We start from the raw sequence: 20,812 nt of genomic DNA, 5'->3' as shown, positions 1-20,812 counted from the left end.
TAGCAGAAACGATCACATCACACTCATAGTCAATACCGTTTGTTCTTTATGGCAAGAAAAACAAATCTGTTAAACTAATCAATGGTTTTTTTTTCTATAGAAAGTCGGAAAAGATTTATAATTATGTAACTGGCCTAAATGTGATATCAGAAAGGTCAAAGGCACTTTAGCTTCTCATTAAACTTTTTGTCCAATCAAATGCTCTCTAGATTCCGAAGTGTCCCGCCCCCTCCACTATAAATAGACTCTGAAGCTGCGGCTGAAATCGGTCACTTGTATACAGAATTAGTATTTTCGGAGTGGTATATACACTATATATTGGATAGGGAATGATTCAGACAGTGTAAATATGCTTCATAAGTTTCATGCAAACCGCTGCAGTGCGCGTTTAGTCATATGCAAAAATTGGCACAGACCACAAAAAGTATCAGACCCATCTGAATTCTACACAGTATTATGGATGAGACTGTGGCTGTCATACAGTATGCTGTCAAATATGGCTTTACTCTGGCCCAAGCTGTGATATAATCAAAACGTGATTAGCTGTTAAAAAGGCTGCTTGTTATGCCCTGCCTTGCATTCCTGTTTCAATTGAAATTACGTTGTCAACACATAGAAAAGAAACTGTGTTTCAAAGCACTTCGGTGGACTTTACTGTCTGCAGGACACTTTAAATTATTATCACTAGGTATTTGTGCCATTTTCAAGTGTAAACAGTAGGATTTATTCACTCCTTCGGTGTCTGTGAGTCTCTTAGTGTCTTTGTTTAGCTTCGCTGCTGCTTCTCTGACGGTCATGTGTCTGTGTGAGCAGATCTCAGGCGCCCTGTGCCATGTTGTGTTCTGTTGCCATCCACACAGACAGTAGAGACGCATGCCGCACATGCCTGAGGTCCAACTGACCCAGATCCACTGAGCCTTGTGCTCTTCCCTCCGCTGCCGACACACACACAGACCTGTTATGGACGTGCCACTGACCCACTTCACAGCATTGTGTCTGTAAATCCCCTCAGCGAGCACATATGCTAATGCAAAAACAACAGAACATGGTGTATTTACAGCTGGATATTTAAATCACATCAGGGTTTTCAAAGGAATGAACACAAATGGATCTTGTTAATATGCTAGCACTTTCATGTAGATAGGAGTGTGATTACATAGAGAGCAAATAGAAGTGTGTTCACTTTGTTTGTTGTCAGTGTGAACTCAAACATTTTTCATAAATTTAAGAATGAATCTTGAGTTATGAATTTTATAGAACTAAAATTTTAGTTCTTGTTTATAAAATGGTTGTCTAACTTTTGTCAATATTTATTCTTCTAGCATTAATTAAATTTATTAAACACATTTTTGTTAAATAAAGATCAAATCAAATGTATATATTTCATGATAAACTCAATTAAAAATGTACATGTTGCATTTTGAAATAAATTGAAATTGAATCACAAAAATGACGTTATGGAAAAAATAATAAAACATAAAATTACTAAAAATGAAATATTTAAATTATATGCAATATAATATTTTAATAACTTTTTAATATTTTCATTATTTATATTTTTAAAACAACTGTTTAAGTCTAATTTAAAGTTTTTCACTGAATATATATATATATATATATATATGTGTGTGTGTGTGTGTGTGTGTGTGTGTGTGTGTGTGTGTGTGTGTGTGTTTTTTTAATATAAATATTTTAAATAAAAACTGTTATATAGACATACTTAAATTTAATGACAATGTTTTGGCAAAATTGTTTAATTCTACTAATAATTTAATAATAATAATTTTTATTATTATTATATAGTCACACTTAAATATTAAAATTAATAATTAAATAGTATAATTAATAATAATAATAAATAATAAATAATACTTTTATTGTTTAGGTCTAATTTAATTTTTATTTCAGTTTTAAGTTTTAGTTTTTATTTATTTCCAGTTCCAGTAATTTTTGCTTCAACTTAAACAGAATGAAAATTAAAAATGTTGCCTTTGCTTGCTATATAATATTTTAAATAAAAACTGTTATATAGACATACTTAAATGTAATGACAATGTTTTGGCCAAATTATTTAATTCTACTAATAATTAATAATAATAATAATTATTATTAATAATATTAGTATCTAGTCACACTTAAATATTAAAATTAATAATTAAATAGTATAATAATAATAGATAATACTTTTATTATTTATTGTAACAAACATTATTTTATTATTTATTTTATTTATTTATTTTATTTATTTATTATTTATTTATTATTATTATTATTATTATTATTATTATTATTTATATAGTCATACTTAAATGTAAGTTTTTGACCAAATAATTTAATACTAACAGTAATTACAAAATAATTTAATATTATTTAATAATAATACATAATTTCAGTTTTTAATTTGTTTATTTATTTTTCAGTTTTAGTTTTATTTATTTAGTTAGTAATAATTTTACTAGTTTCAACTTTCGGTTAGTTGCTAAGACAACATTTCTAATTTTCGTTCATTTTACGTTTTTCATATTTATATTTTATTTAACTACTTTTTATTTCACAAAAGTGTTTAGTTTTTGCATAGCAACACCTTGGCAACCACCCACAATCATAATGGTTTTGTTTGCAGAAAATGTAAAGATCTAATTTTCTCTCATTGCATTTCTTGTCTACTATATATTTTTTCATCTCCTTTTATGGCTGATGAGGGATTGTGGGGTCTATTTTTACTGTAAGCTAGAGGTGAAACTCGATCTGGCTGTGATAGACCTGACAGGTCTGTGTGGTCAGGAGCCTGTGACGTGAACTTTTATACCTAAACGCAGTTTAGCTGAATCCAGTCATCAGGATGAAGATTCCTCCTGCATGGCCTTTTCTCCGAAACACCAAATGAACTGCAGCACAAAGCCTGTCAGGAACATCTTTCTCTTTATACTCCGAAATGCCAGACTTCTCGTCTCTGTAGTGAGGTTTTCCCTTGCTGCGTCTCAGATGATCTGCCCGGACACGTCCTAAACCCTTTTTATGCTTTAGTCTGGGGTTCTACTGCTGTTTTTATCTCTTTGTCCCACTGCCCAAACATTGCCTCATCCCTGGATCACATGCAATGTTTTTCTTCCTCTTTCAAGCTCACAAAACTTTGGTGTTGACCTCTTTTCTACATTTTCCTCTAGTGCATCTTGGGAGGTTTTGTATTTGTTCTTTTGCCATGCTGATGGGTAATTAAAGACAGTGTCAACCATTATAATTAGTGTAATTAGTCATACCACAGCGCTGTTCAGCTGGCATTACCACCTCAGGTGGTGCAGTAATTCTTTTTCAATAATTCAACAATCTGTCATCATTTTTTTTCTTTACATAATATTATACCTCATAGGCAAACCCCTCTCAAAATGATTTCATACTCCATATTCTGATGCTCTCATAAATGCATCACATTATAGTAGTGAAATTGGGAATGTGAATGTTATTTTAATTTTTTTCTGATAAAATTACTAAGCCACCAAGATAGAACTAAAGGATAGAAAATGATGATTGTATTTGAGTATGACTTTAGTAATAATAATAATAATAATAATAATAATAATAATAATAATAATTTATTATTTATTGTAACGAATATATTATTATCATTATTATTATAGTCATACTTAAATGTAATGATTTTTTGACCAAATTATTTAATACTAATAATTCCAAAATAAATATTATTTATTAATAAATATTATAGTTTTTATTTATTGTAAAAAATATATTATTATTATTATTATTATTATTATTATTATTATTATTATTATTATTATTATTATTATTATTATATAGTCATACTTAAATATAATCACAGTTTTTGACTAAATTATTTAATACTATAATAATAATTCCAAAATATAATAAAAATAGTAACCATAACATTTTATTATTATTTAAATATTGTTATTATTATTATTATTATTATTATTTTATTATTATTGTATAGTCATACTTAAATATAATCAGTTTTTTTTTATCAATTTAATGCTAATAATAATTACCAAATATAATAATAATACATTTGTTATTTATTGTAACAAATATTATTATTATTATTATTATTATTATTATTATTATATAGGCATACTTAATTATAATCAGTTTTTGACCAATTTATTTGATACTAAAAATAATTCCTAAATATACAATTATTATTTATTTTAACAAATATTATTATTATTATTATTATTATTATTATTATTATTATTATATAGTCATACTTAAATGTAATGACCAAATTATTTAATATGAATAATAATTCCATAATAATAATAATAATAATAATACAGATTTTATTTATTATAACAAATATATTCTTATTATCGTTATTATTATAATATAGTCATACTTAAATGTAATGACAGGTTTTTTTTACCAAATTATTTAATATAATAATAATTTATTATATTTTATTATAATAATTATTTTAAAAAGTAATAATAATACATGTATTATCTATAATAACATATGTATTATTTTTATTATTATTATTATTATTATTATTATTATTATTGTTGTTGTGTTTTGTAATTCGTAGTAGTACAAAAATAAATATATACAAAACATTAATTGTTATATTTAAATGCAAATGTAAAATAAAAAAATATATTGTATTTAAAAAAAATTAAATGATACTTTTTTTTCTTTACAATACAACTTTAAAATTACAAAGCTACTATTTATAGCTTAATTTCTTTATTTTCAAACATTGTACTATTGAGCTGTTTTGGTGGTAAACCACATATGGGCCTGGTTTTCTAAATTGTTTAATCTTGCAAACCTAACGCCAAAAACAACCTCAAGTCCTCGATGTGACCCACTTTTTGTGTGCTTTACAAACATTTGGGAGGTAATTGTGATAATTCTCTAGAAGTCCAGCATCATTAGAAATCATAACTACAGAGTTCGCACTTGTTTTCAAATGGAAGATTTGCATTTGAACTTTTGACTTCGGCGGCCAAAAATCTCTGTTGTAAATTTGCCTAAATTGTTCTGATAACAAATCAGTGTCTGCTTGTGGTATCTCACATCTAACATGCTTTATGCACCAGCCTAATTACTTCTGTGAAGCACTAATTAATTCCAACCCCAAATGAGAGTAATTTAACATCTGATTAGTCTGAGCCTATCTGTTTCTAAGCAGAAGAAAAATGACACACTTCTGTGTCTTTCCCGGGACAGATGGCGTTTCTTTGTTAACGCAGACAGTTTGTCCCGTTGGTCTCAGCAGTAAGACATTGGCCCGCTGCTAACCTTTACAGACTGAACATGGGAACTTGACTCCCTCTAAAAAGAGCACAGAAGGGAAGCTGCGACTTATCATTGGACTTTGATGTGTGGCTGAATTGCTAACAGTGCACTTTATTTTCTGCCATATGTTTACAGTTATTTACAGTAGCACTAGGGATTGTCTCTTTCCACTTCTAAACAGCAGTGGCGTTTGTAGGCAGTTGAGCTTTTTGTCTTCCTGTCATGAAGTCGGCACTGAGACGACGACAGCTGCACATTCAGAGACAGAAACCTCACCGACCTCAGAAACAACTGGAGAAACACAGACATGGCCTTTAATCAAAACAGGATGTTTAGACCCACGCTGACCTCATGTTTAACCCATGAGGTCAGAGGTCAGCTGTTTAACATTGAAGTTTTGATAAAAGCTTTAAACCTGGTGTGTCAAAATAGTTGACACAAGGTCAGCTGCCAGTTTTTAAAAAGTCCTATAACAGACATTTATTGACCAAATTATTTAATACTACTAATAATTCAATAATAATAATTATAATATTTATTGTGTATTGTAACTATAATAATAATAATAATTATTATTATTATTATTATATAGTCATACTTAAATGTAATTGCATTTTTTTGATTAAACTGTTTAATACCAACAATAATTCCACAATAATACTAAATGTATTGTTTATTATTAAAATTGTGTTATTATTATTATTATATAGTCATACTTAAATGTAATGACAAAATTATTTAATATCAACAATAATTCCATTATAATAATAATAATACATTTATTATTTATTATAACAAAAGTATTATAATTATTATTAGTAGTAGTAGTAGTAGTATATACGCTTGCTTAAATGCAATAACAGTTTTTTGACCAAATAATTTAATTATAAGTACAAAATAATAATAAATTATTTACATTTATTCTAACGAATGTTTTATTATTATAATTATTATTAATATTAATATTATTATTATGTTCTCATACTTAAATGTAATGACAGTTTTTTTTTGACCAAATTATTTAATACTTATAATAATTCCAAAATAATAATAATAATAATTAATAATAATAATAATAATAATAATAATAAAACATTTATTATTATTATTAACAGTTTTCTGACCAAATTATGTTATACTTATTCCAAAATATTATTATTATTATTATTATTATTATTATTATTATTATTATTATTATTATTATTATTATTATTATTATTAATAATAATAATAATAATAATGCATGTATTTTTTATTATTAATTGTTTTTGGACCAAATTATTGAATAATAATAATAAAACATTTACATTTATTACAACAAATGTATTATTATTATTATATACTCAAATTTAATGATAGTGTTTTGACCAAATTATTTAATACTACTACTAATAATAATAATAATACATTTAATTTTTATTATAACACATTTATTATTTTGATTAGTACTAAATGAAAATATATACAAAAATAAATTATAATATTTAAATGTAAAATAAAAAAATATATATATTTACAAATAATATTAGGATAATCTTCTAATTTTATAGTACAACTTTAAAATTACAGTGCTAATATTTTTAGCTTATTTTCTTTATTTTTAAATTTTAACTGACAAACATTAAACATTTGTAAAGGATTTTAATATTACATTTAAATTACATGACTAGTGAATATCAAGGTTATTATAGTTACCAAAAAAATTACATAAACGTAAAATTATCATTTAAAAATATTTTTGTTACTTGAAATAATATAGAATTGTTTTTGTTAAATGTTCATTTCTCATTTTAATTTAGTTTGACTTATTAAAATAACTAAATATGAAATAAAATTGAATACATATATAAAAATACATATTATTTTATATACATATATAACATACATATATAAAAGACAAAAACTACAAAAATTGACAAAAACATTGAACACAGTGACTAAATCTTTAAAACTAAAATATAAAAAAAGATTGAAAATATTAATAACTATAATTATCTCAATGATACTAAAATAACACTTTTTTTGAGAGTGGAAATTGACTGTATTTATTTATTTTTTAGACAACTGTTTTATATTACAAATTTTATTTGTTTATAAATGTGTTAAAATGGGAAAAATCTGAAAATACTGTCAACATCCAGGAAAAAAAATACATAAATAAAATGTCATGAACTCTAAAGCTTAGTGTAAGTGCTGCTGACAAACACTTACAGCCTTTGAAGTATTATAATTGAAATCTATAGACACAAATAAAAAGATAAATAAAAACCTAAATGTAGGCCTATGTAACTAACAAACTGCCTACAGTTACGTCATAAAATCCAATTTTGAAAACTGTCATTATATAGATAATTAACATTAATTGTTAAGTTGTAATACAGTAGCATTTGATACGTTTCCAAATGGTTTCTTCATATAACTATCATTTAGCTGTGCTACAGATGAAAATGACTTTTTGCCAATTTTCAACTCTCTCTGCCCAACACGTCTGTTTGAAGCTGAGCTGAAGCTGCTGGCTTGAAACCACAGGCCCTTTAATTGCCCTTCATTTTGCCTCTCCAGAGGTTCTCCCTGCTCCAGCGGACCTTTGACGTGTCTGAAGCTGTTTTCTGCATCTGATGTGAAGAGAATAAACATATTTAGTCAGCTGTTAAATGAGCGGTCACTACTGATCCTGTTATCTAATTAGATTCATGCCATGATCATTATCCAAACTCATCTGAAAGGCTGCAGTCATGGATTTCTGCAGCATAGCGTTCGGGTAATCCTTCAGAAGCCACTAAATCTATTATGTTAAGGATGGGGGAGGGTTTTAAGACTTACATTAAACTAATGAAGGCACTAGAGCAAGGCCTAGGAAAAGTACAGTCAACATTTATTACATATGTGGTCTAGCCTAGTGCTTAACTGTTTCTCCAGGGCTTATCCACACGTTTATATTCAGAGAAAAGGGATACACAAGAGTCTAATGATTCTCTGCTGTGTTTCTCATGTGGAAATCCTGCAGGAGGGAGATCACATGTCGTCTTTAATGTTTTTTACGTGTGAGGAAAGTGTGAACAGGATGCTAATGCCCTGCTAATGGGTTGAAGTGCTTGGTTAGAGGGTGAATCTAGGTGAAAATCTGATACTGCATGCTGGAGCATACAGATTGGTGTATTAACGTTGAAATATAATGAAAATCTGACTTTTTTTCGTGATATATTCGGGTCCCCAGTGCATCTACCAACCTAGAAAATGTGAAAAGGACAACACAGTAACTTTGTTTTGGTAAGCTTTCCGCTGCAAGCATGTGAAAAAACAAGATTCAGTCATTGCCGTGACGAAAAAAGGGGATCTTATTATAATATTACTGCCCCTTAAAGGCTGTATCAGCGATTTCAAGCCTGAAACATAAAGTGTCACATTCAGCTGACCTTTCTTCACGATCCGCTCGCTGCCTGCCCCATAAATCGGCTGTAAAAAAAAACGCGTCTCTGTGGTCAGCCTAGGGTCTGAGATATGCCAAAAAAAGGCATATCTCGGACCCTAGGCTGACCACAGAGACGGGTTTTATTTACAGCCAATTTATGGGGCAAGCAGCGAGCGGATCATGAAGAAAGGTAAGCTGAATGTGACACTTTATGTTTCAGGCTTGAAATCGCTGATACAGCCTTTAATCTGCACATTTCCACATGTGGTGCTGCCATTTTGTTTTCTTAAGCAACAATGGTGTACCATGTCTAACATATGGCAAAAGTTTGAGCAAAGCATGCTTACTGTTGCGTTGTGGGCTGCACAGAGGAGAACAGAACACTATTTAGGAAAAAAAAGCAGTGGATTTATTGATTTAATTACTGTATATTACACTGCTGCCACACAGATCTAATATAAACATGCGATTTCTTTTCCCGCTGTTTACCTTCATAGACATAACTGAGTTACATCATCATTAAAGTAACTAATTACCAGGAAAAGTAACTATTATGTTACTTTTTAAAAAATGTTCAAATATGTCAAATAGCTTGGATGCCCCAATATTAAATATCGTAAATAAACAAAACATTGCACACTAATCTAATGTTGTTGTTGGACAATGTGAGAGACACCCTCCAGGCACTAAATATCACAATATTGGGGTCGCTTTAAGCCGCGGACATGAAAAACATCAAAAACCCACAGCAGCACCGTTAAACCTCTGGAAACTGCGAAAACAATGTGCTTTTGTAAAATAAAGAAAATAAACAGGGTGCTCTCTCTGCCATCTGCGTCATCTCTCTTCACAGACACGTAAATACAACAACCTGAATCTCCGTAAATACGTGCCCCACAGACATGAGAAATATATGTATAGAAAGCTTGAAATGTCTACTTTTAAATGAAGTCTCATCGAAAACAATAATTCTCTGATAAAGTAATCCGTAATATACCAACGCAAGCTCCAGTTATTCCCATCTAAACTCATCTCTAATGCAATCATGTCTATTAGCGGCTCCACTTTTCAAATTTTAAAAATTCACATTCATTTCATCTCAGCTACTTTTCGTTTCTGGAAGAAGACGCGCTGAGAGAAATAAAGCCGGAATTTACCTCAGAAAAAGGACGCAATGCGAAAACTATAGTAAAGCCACATTTTGTTGTCAGTAATGGGGGAAACAGTAACTCATTTGATTAGTCATTACTGCAAAAAGTAATACCGATGGTAACGTCGTTATTCCCATCACTGGTTTTCTGTGCGTGTGCTTCGAATGTGTGCGCTCAGAAAAACTTATATCAGAAGTTTAAACTAATTTGGTTTAAAACGCATGATTTCAGCGTGATAGACATGATCAAAACCAAACAGACGTTTTTTAGCAGAGTATCTAAGATACGAGCTGTAAAGACACAGCTATTTTTTGGAAAAGGGGCGGGAAGCAGCAGCTCATTTGCATTTAAAGAGGCATGCACGAAAACAGCGTGTTTCTGCTTTCACTCAAAATAGGCATTTTTAAAATGATATAATAAATGATATGTGTTTTTTTTTAGATGAAACTTCACAGACACATTCTGGGGACACCTGAGACTTATATTACATACTGTAAAACGGGGCATAATAGTTCCCTTTAACAGTCCTGGAGATTCTGTGTTGATGTACACGAGTTCTTGAAATCATGCTATTTGTCAGGGAATGATGCTTGAAATCACACTGCTATTAAACATACATTATGATACATGCAAAAATGGATCATGGTACAAAGTCACATTTGTTTATATAGTGCTTTATGTGATACTCATTCTGTTTTGTATCTTCATTCTAAATTATTCTTCTTTTTTCTCGTTCTTTTCATTTCTCTCACTCCTCCAGTTCTCACATCTCCTCCAGAGTCGAGCGGCACGCTTCTGAAAGAGAATGAGTTGGACAGTGAGATCCTGAAAGCTGACGACACAACAGTTACAGACTCTTCCCTCATAACAGACCCTCCCTCTAAAACAGAACCAATCAAATCTGATCCTAGACCCAGCACACCTGGATCCAGTCCCAACCCGCCGTCCAAAAAAGGTATGGTGCACCGCTTGCATCTCTAAAAGTTCCATTAGCTTTCAGGTGTTGGATATCAATTTTATTATTATTAAATTTTTATTTCATTTTGTTAAATAATATTAAATTATTTATTATAATATATATTATTATATAGTTACGATATTTTATTATATTTATACAATATTTGTTTATTTATTATTTTATCATTTTAAATATATTATATTTATTTAGATTTATAATATAACTATTTCAGTATAATTTATGCAAGATTTGTTCTATTACTAGTAATTTGTTTTATTAAAATTTTATTTTTATTGTGTTTATTTTGGTTCGATTGCTAGTATTTATGTCTAATATATGTAATAAAATGATCATATTATATTATATATCATATGTAATTATAGCATATTATATTACATTTAGTGATTTAATATTATTATACAAATTATATTATAATATTTTATCATATTTATCAAATATGTGTAATATCTATCTATCTATCTATTTTTTATTTTGGCTTGATTGTTTGTATTTATCTCTAATATATGTAATAAAAAATAATATGTAGTAAATTGTTATTATTTTTATTTTATTATAATTATATTAAGTTATTTAAGAATATTGTATTATTTATTATACAGATTATATTATATGTAATTATAAGATTTTATCAACTTTATACAATATTTTCAGCTTTATCTTTGTATCTCTAGTAATTTGTTTTATTGTATTACTTTTAATACATATATTTATATTTAACATATTAAATAAACAAGTGAGTTTTCCCAAATTCATTTGTATTCATTTATTTTCATTCTATTACTAGTAATTAGTTTTATTAAAATGTTATTCATGTTTTTAACTAAAATATTATTGTTATTATTATTTAATTACATTAATTTTGTTTCATTGCTTGCATCTGTCTATCTATATATCATCTATATATCTATCATTGTTTTTATTTTTATTGTATTTATTTTGGCATGATTGCTTGTATTTATGTCTAATATATGCGATAAAATGATCACATATTATATCAAGTTATTTAATATTATTATATTATTTATTATACGTATTATATTATTATATAATTATAATATTTTATCATATTTATACAATATTTTTTAAATTTTTAAATCTATTTATTTTTGTTCTATCACTAGTATTTTGTTTTATTCCATTACTTTTCATACATGTATTCATATTTAATGTTTATTTAAACTTTAAGTTTCCCCAAATTTGACTAGTAATGGGTATATCAGTTACTAAAATGCTGACATTTTTAATGTCAATTTTGATGTATATTAAAATGAATAAAAAGTATTTTTAAAGTGATAGTTGCTTTTTTCACATGCAATCAACTAAATGAATGGTTTATGTACATGTATGTAAAATCTCTCTTGAAAATGTAAAAATACAGTTTCAGATGTAAAGTCACTATTTGAAAAATGCACCAAAACTTGTACGAAAAGAAAAAAGATGAATCCATACTTTCAGGATTGTAGACCTGAACATCCGTGTCATTGGACTGACTTTAAAAAGACCCTTTTGTAAATTTGTCCTAATCAGACATTTATGGCAGCAAGCCAAGTTATTGTTCTTGAAGAGGGCGAGACACTGAATCCCGGCATGGCCGTGCATCAAAGCAGCGAGCAAACCTTGGGCTGTGTGTGTGTTTGAGGAAGGTTTGCTGAGTGTTCTCGAACAGTCTCGAGTGTATAAGGCTTAGTCGAGTCCTTTTGATGGTGGGCGCGGGGTAGACCGGTTGCCATGGCAACAGTTTGATTCGCTGGGAAAACATTGCATGTATATTGCATTACAAGGAGGACACGCATAACGAGAGGAACGGAGGGATGAAACACTGATGCATGAGTCTTAATTCAATGAGCATCCTTTACATGTGACTGTGTGATCAGAATAATATCTGACTCACCAGATTTCCTGGGTTAAAGCACCTTTGCGGTTAAAGAGCTGGAGTCACACTTATCTTGATTGAATCAATATACTCCTGAGACCGAGAAGAAAATGGAAAATGTCAGTTACAAGCCTCTAATTTGTCAGGAAAGAGAAATGAAGGAGAAGAAGAGCTTGAGAGACGAATTACTCAGCATATGTCTTACCTACCATGTCAGCCAGGGCTCATCAGATTAAAAAGCATTTCTCTTGGCGGGTTCATGAGCGCTGAATGGCCGCTGAAGCCTTGGAGCTCACATCTTCGAAAACGTTAAAGCTAATTTTCAAATAGACGTTTTTTTAAATTATTTTGGTTGGATTGTTTATTTATATCTAATATATGTAATAAAAAGTGTAGTATTTTTTTTTCATTATTTAATTATTATATTATATAAAGTTATTTAATAATATTATATTACTTATTATACAAATTATATTATTATATAATTATAATATTTTATCATATTTATGAAATTTCTTAAAAATATTTATTATTTTATTTTTACACTTTCTATCTATCTATCATCCTTTTTATTTTTATTGTATTAATTTTGGTTTGATTGCATGTATTTGTATATAATATAAATTTAAAGTAAATGTATAAATAATATATAATAAATAGTAATATATAATGTAATAAAAATAATAATATGTAGTAAATTATTTAATTATTCTAATTTGTATTATTTAATTATTGTATTATATTAAGTTATTAAATAATATTATATCATTTATTATAATATATATATTATTATATAATTATATTTTATTTTATTTATAATTTTTATATATATTATCTTATTTTAAATTCTATCTATCATCTATATTTTATTTTTATTGAATTTATTTTGTTTTGATTGATTATTTAATTATTGTATTATATTAAGTTATTAAATAATATTATACTATTTATTAAGAGATATATTATTATATAATTATATTTATAATTTTTATATTCATTATTTTATTTTAAATTCTATCTATCTATCTATCTTTTTTTGTTTTATTGTATTGATTTTGGTTTGATTGTTGTATTTATATCTAATATATGTAAGAAAAATAATAATATGTAGTAAATTATTTAATTATTTTTATTATTTAATTATTATATTATATTAAGTTATTTAATAATATTAGATTATTATTATACAAATTATATTTATATATAATTATATTTTATTATGTTTATAATTTTAATATTTATTATTTTATAATTTTAAATATATTATGTTTCTTTTTAAATAAATTAGTTTTTGTTTTATTACTTGTGATTTTTATTTTTATTTATGCAATATTTTAATATTTATTATTTTATTCAGAAAACTAGAAAACATTCAGAAAGTTAAAAATAATATAGTAATAATAGTAAGTATTTTTCAAAATACGTGTGTGTATAATATTTAATTTAACTTTTTTATTTTTTACTAAATGCTTTCAAAACAACACTTTACATTACATTACTTAATCAGTATTTTATTCTATGTTAAATTTTATTTTTATGCTATTGCTTTTGTTAATTTTTATATTTATATTTCACTTTTTTTTTTGCGGGATGTCAGTGGTATTGCTATCAACTACTAAAATGATGGTTTTTACTTTTGCATGGTATTTAATTTGCAAATTACTTACTTATGTCAATGTTAATTTCAGTGTAATTTAAAGGGTATGAAAAGCACATTTTAAAGCATTGTCTGCTTCTTCCTCAACAGATGGGATGAGTTCAGAGCAACGGCAGAAACAAGCCAAAAAGCGGCGAGAGGAGCGGGCCAAATATTTGGGTGAGACTTGATAAACACAGCTTTTGTCCCGGGACACATTCAGCCCTGTAGAGCTAATGATATGCTTATGCCACACAAAACATTTATCTAGTAGCGACTGAATATAAATATATATACAGATAAAGCTAGTGGGACTACAGAGTCAGCGTGAGGCCAAATAATAATTAACCCAATTATATACTATTCTCATGTGTAATTAGCTGATCAAACTTTAACTGCAATACAAGGCCAACTGGTCTCTAATGATGTTCAGTGAGACACATTTCTGTGAAGACAGCAACATCTAAGGTACAAACTGACGTGACTGACAGATGTGCTTGTGATTTGTGTTTACCGCTGCAGATCAGCGAACCCAGGAGCAAGGTAAGATACGTCACGCGATCAATAATTTGATTAAGTGGAGCGTTTCCAATTATTTTAATGTCCTGTGATCTTTGAGTCCTTTTGTTTTTCTCCTTTGGTTGTGTCCAGTTTGATTTAGTACTTGTTTGTCCACAATTTCATAAATCATAATTTTTAAGAAGTGTTATTTTATATTAGTTATATATAAAACACTATCAGTCAAAAGTTTTTGATCAGTAAGATTTTTAATGTTTTTAAAGAAGTCTCTCCTGCTCACCAAGCCTGCATTCAAAGTACAGCAAAAACGGTAAAAATTTGATATATTTTTACTATTTAAAACAACTGTTTTCTATTTAAATAGATTTTAAAATGTAATTTATTCCTGTGATTTCAAAGCTGAATTTTTGGCATCAGTACTCCAGTCTTAAATGTCACATGATCCTTCAGAAATCATTCTAATATTCTGATTTGCTGCTCAAAAATGTATTAACATTTTAAAATATATTCAAATAGAAAGCAGTTATTTTAAATAGTAAAAATTTTTTCACAATATTACTGCTTTTGTTGTATTTTTACAATTTACAAATACAATTTAATTCTTAAAAAAAAACATTACAAATCTTACTGTTCAAAAACATTTGACTGGTAATGTATATATAATACAAGTAAATTAAAAAAAAATGTTTTTTAACAGCTTTTGCAGTACTACATAAAAAACAGGCCGTTCCATTGGACAAATGATCATAAAATACATGCATATTTTATCATTTCCATGTGCACCAGACTTCATAAATCAATGCATGTGTCTCATATTCTCTACTTTTAACTATCTGATAGTTCCCTGCAGGCACGGAGTGAAAAACGTGCCATCATTACAGTTCATTTATCCATGCCTCTCTCTCTCAGATTAGCTGTAATTACGTTTGCCATTAGCATGATTAGCCTGCTTGGCTATCAGCTTACTTTCAGCTGTACAGACGCAGATAAACCATAGTTTCTGGCTGTCCAGCTGTTTATCAGTTCGACAAGTCAGGAGCAGACTTTACATAAAGGGTTTATTGTAGCTTGAGACCAAATATCTTGACAAATGCTGTGCATACAAAGACCTAAACCTGGCTTAGCTGTTAGAACGAAGCAGGCGTTGTAATGCCGGATTGCTGCTTCGCTGAATTGCGTGGAGAATAAAATCAGTTTTTCAGCGCAGTCGCACTGTCATATAGCATATTGTATGAAACTAATAGGATTAGCAAGTGCTGTTTAGCTCAGAAGCGGTTCACTGAAGCTGAGACCCAGTGGTTTAAAGTGAGAAAGGCTGAGATCATCTTACTTTGAAGGATATAAAACAGAATTGTTATATAATTTATTAAGGATTGAAGGGTTTTATGTAATTGGATTAAGAGAAAGTCAGAATTACACAATATTTAGTGCACAGACTACAACTCTGCTACACAGTTTTTAACAGTCTATATATGATTTAAGTTAATGTTAAAGTGATAAATCTGAAATTTTGTAATATTTTATAAAGCTATATAGTATAACACAACATAATTAGGCAACATAAGAGACTATTTAAGTTAATGCTAAAAGTAATTTTTATGCAACTGACATTTTGCAGTATTTTTATGTAGTGAAGAACTATATAAAAGCAATGTGAATATATATAAATATACAGTTGAGGTCAAAAGTTTACATACACCTTGCAGAATCTGCAAAATGTTAATTATTTTGCCAAAATAAGAGGGATCATAAAAATGTATGTTATTTTTTATTTTGTACTGACCAGAATTAGATATTTCACATAAAAGACGTTCACATATACATCCAAAAGGGGAAATAATAGTTGAATTTATGACCCTGTTCAAAAGTTTACATACACTTGATTCTTAATACTATGTTGTTACCTGATTGATACACAGCTGTGTTTTTTTTTTCTTTAGTGATAAACTGAACAGTTAAACTGCACGCTGTTCTTTAGAAAAATCCTTCAGGTCCCACAAATTCTTTATGAATTTTTTAATTAAATCCACTGTGTGATTTTTGAGATCCATCTTTTTCACACTAAGGACAACTGAGGGACTCATATGCAACTATTACAGAAGGTTCAAATGCTCACTGATGCTGCAGAAGGAAACGATGCATTAGGAGCTGGGGGTGAAAACTTTTGAATTTAAAGGTCAGGGTGAATTTTACTTATTTTGTCTTCTAGGAGTATCTTCTGTAACTTCTGAAGGGCAGTACTAAATGAAAAAAACATACAATGTTTAGGCAAAATAAGAAAAACGTACACATCTTCATTCTGTTCAAAAGTTTTCACCCCTCAGTCATTGTTGGAAAGGGTTCAAATACACACAAATGCTGAAAAACCAAGGAATTTGTAGGACCTTAAGGATTTTTCTGAAGTACAGCTGGCAATTTAACTGTTAAGGACAAACAAGGGACTCATGAACAACTATCACTAAAAAAAAAAACAGCTCTGTATCATTCAGGTAACAACAAGGTGTATGTAAACTTTTGACCTCAACTGTATATTGCCATATAAATAAATGGCATTACTTAGCTGGTCTGTTTACTTAACTGGACACAATGCAGGCCCTTTTTTCTGTTCAGATTTTTCGCCTGGTTTGTATTCAGTAAACTTAAGTGCTTCTCAAACAGTCACAGCTCATCTCATTATTGAGTCACTGCATTTCCTGTGGTATAAAGCGGATGTGCCTTTGAAATGAAACGGGGTAAAGTAAATACACTGGGTCGCCCCACATGGATCTAAAGCAATGTTGTGAATGGGAGCAGTTCCTCTGTGTTTGTATTCCTCAACTCAAATCCCATCTGGACTGTTGTGTGTGTGTAGACTTAGTTATGGTTGAGGGACTGAAAAACAGGAAATTCCACAGTGTGATGTCTCGTGTGTTCCTTAAACCGGGCCTGTGAGCAGAATGCATCCAGCTGCCGCACAGCTTGCTTGGGGTTTAAAATAAAAGAGCTTTGATTGGTTTTTAATTGTTTTTGAAGTGAAACGACTGAACCCACATGAGAGAAAAATGCTGTTTTATTAGCAGTTTCCCTCAAGCACTGAATTTTTATAAATATACAAATTCAGTTCTCAGTGGAAGTAAATCAACGGTTGTGATTGCAATTATTAATGTTTAATGAACGTGAAACAATCAGTTCTGATTAAAGACAGGAAATTCACATGTAAGATATTTTGAATATTCCATTTATTTCTGTCAGATAGTAATGAGTTTTTTGCTAAATTGAGACTTTTGCTGAAGCTTCCTGCTTTTCAGATTTTTCTTATGAGAAAAAGACCTCACATGTGTCTCGGGTTTTCAGAAAACATCTCAATGCCTTTGAATATACTCAGATTTGCTCAGACCAGAGTCTGAAATCAAAAGTCAAAGTTGTTTATAATCTTATTTGTGTCTATTTTTATTTCTCCTGAGGAATTTTAAGAGTAACATATGAGGGAAAGACACTTAGACAAACAGTAAAAAAGTAAAAAATGAAAATTTGCTGAAGATTTTACTCACCCCCGTGTCATCCAAGATGTAGATAAGTTTGTTTTTTGATGGGAGCACATTTGAAGAAATGTATCATTGCATCACTTGCTCACTAATGGATCCTCTGCATTGAATGGGTGCCATTAAAATAAGAGTCCAAACAGCTAATAAAAACATCACAATAATCCACATGACTTCAGTCGAACATCTCTTAAAGCAGAAAGCTGTGTGTTTGTAAAAAACAAATCCATCATTAAGACCAAAATAAAATATTGAGTCCACTATCCATAATATTGCTTTCTCAAGTTGTTAAATCTGAATCAGGAGAATAAAATGCACACATCAAACTTTGTTTACAAGCCAAAACAGTCCAAGAGACTTAAAAAAGTATGCCAGAATTTTTCCAAATCTGTTCTGATAAAGAAACAAACTCATCTACATCCTGGATGGCCTGAGGGTGAGAAAATTTCAGCAAATTTTCATTTCTGGTTGAACGACTCTTTCGGATGAAATGTAATTGAGAACAGAAAATGTCAAAAGAAAGAGTAGGCAGCATCACTCAAAAACTCCTTTCTGTTCCTTTCAGCGGCCAAGAAAGCTCAGTGGTTGGAGAAGGAGGAGAAGGCACGGCGTCTACGCGAGAGCCAGTTGGAGGACCGCAGAAGGAAGTTAGAGGAACAGCGACTGAAGGCGGAGAAACGAAGAGCTCTACTGGAGGAAAAACAGAGACAGAAACTAGAGAAGAACAAGGTATGGAGACACCGTGTGCTACTAGTTGCAAACAAACTGTTAATTAATTGTAGTTGTATCAAATTTAAGGCCATAAAAAAGTATTAAATGGTACAAGAAAGTCTTAATTATGATTTCAAGAGGTCTTAAATTTGCAGTTACCAAGTAAACCAATATATTTCTGCTGTTCCGAAAGCGCCACCTGCTGGCAAACAAATTTGCATTTCCATTTTTTATTTAATATAAAAAAATATATATAATATATTAATTCATACTTTTGACATAATTAAAAAAACTTCTTTGTTTTTGTGAAAACCTGTATCTGAACTGTAAACATTGCTTTTTACAGACATTTTACAGTTTAATATGTTACCATCGACACTGCCTTATGGTATTAATTTTATTTTATTTAGGCTAATACCAAATACTCTGAGCATGACAAAATATCGAAGAAAGGTCTGTATATTATAAAGATTCGATGTATAAATAATTTTCAAGTTAAAAAAGCATATAAGTTTCAAATTGTGAAACAATATTCATACAAAATTCACAACTATTACAGAAGGTTCAAATGCTCACTGATGCTCCAGAAGAAAAGCATTAAGACCGGCTCTTAATGCTTTTCTTCTGGAGCATCAGTGAGCATATGAACCTTCTGGGTGAAAACGTTTGAATGGAATGAAGATGTATACATTTTTCTTATTTTGCCTAAATATCTTTTTTTTATTTTATTTACTACTTATACTGCTTCGATGTATAAATAATTTATTTAAATATTTAAAAAAAAAAAAAAGCATATAAGTTTCAAATTGTGAAACAATATTCATACAAAATTCACAATATCCATTCAAAAGTTTGTGGTCAGTAAGATTTTTTTTGCTTAAGAAAGTAATTATATTCAGCAAGGATCCAATGTTTCTTGAACAGCAACTCAGCAAAGTTTTCTGAAGGATCATGTGACACTTAAAACTGGAGTAATGATGCTGAAAATTTGCTTTGATGGGCGGGAATATATTTAAATAGAAAACAGGCATTTTGTAATATGTATTTTTCGGGAAATAATTGGAGACTTGGCGAGACTTACAAAAGAGAGACTTCGAAAACATAAAATCTAACTGACCGCAAACCTTGGTGTGAATCTAGTTGTCAAATTAATTATGCGTATAGTTAAAATTTGATGAACTTCAAATTAATTCCTGCACCAGGTACAGTATGTAAGTGATTCAGAATCTTATTAGGATGGAAAATGAACCACAAGTGGTTTTTTGATCATCTTTTTCTCTGCAGGAGAGGTATGAATCTGCCATAAAGAGGTCAACCAAAAAAACGTGGGCTGAGATCCGTCAGCAGAGGTGGTCATGGGCTGGCGGCTTGAACCAGACTTCCCGCAGAGAAAGTAAGTGTCATTAATCAATCTTTACAGCCACATACAACTTTAAAATAAGCTCTAGACTTATCTTTACCTTCTAGAACTATGCTCAGGAACTTAAATAGAATCTGATATAAACTTGGAAACGAATGTCTTATGTATTTGACTTCAGCAGTGTTTGTTCTGTGTCCATATGGATGAGTTTAAGCAGTCAGTTTGTCTTTAAAGCGGATATTTTATTTCTGTGGATGGTTAATAGGTGTCATCCTCTGGTTATGATTTTGTTGGCCCGCTTTAAGTTCATCTTGACATCAAGCGTAAGGGAAGAAAACCATCGTATGATGGTTTCGCCACCACAAAACTAGCTAAT

At 29.4% G+C, this 20,812-nt stretch overlaps 1 protein-coding gene across 4 annotated transcripts in view; it reads left to right on the top strand.

Annotated features, from left to right (window-relative positions):
* map7d1b (MAP7 domain containing 1b) overlaps positions 1-20,812 on the top strand; it is a 54,588-nt gene that overhangs the window by 13,913 nt on the left and 19,863 nt on the right. For 2 of the 4 annotated variants that reach the window (XM_073821813.1, XM_073821815.1), the window contains exons 2-6: positions 10,598-10,792; positions 14,437-14,505; positions 14,848-14,868; positions 18,931-19,094; positions 20,361-20,469. In XM_073821813.1, coding sequence (XP_073677914.1) covers positions 10,598-10,792; positions 14,437-14,505; positions 14,848-14,868; positions 18,931-19,094; positions 20,361-20,469 — 558 coding nt within the window. The remainder of the gene's footprint in view (positions 1-10,597; positions 10,793-14,436; positions 14,506-14,847; positions 14,869-18,930; positions 19,095-20,360; positions 20,470-20,812) is intronic. The other 2 variants (XM_073821814.1, XM_073821816.1) reach the window with 1 other exon arrangement.

The sequence above is a fragment of the Garra rufa genome, chromosome 17 (assembly GCF_049309525.1).
Source record: "Garra rufa chromosome 17, GarRuf1.0, whole genome shotgun sequence".
Taxonomy (NCBI): domain Eukaryota; kingdom Metazoa; phylum Chordata; class Actinopteri; order Cypriniformes; family Cyprinidae; genus Garra; species Garra rufa.
The sequence above is the reverse complement of the archived record's forward strand: the minus strand, read 5'-3'. Positions and strand labels throughout refer to the sequence as shown.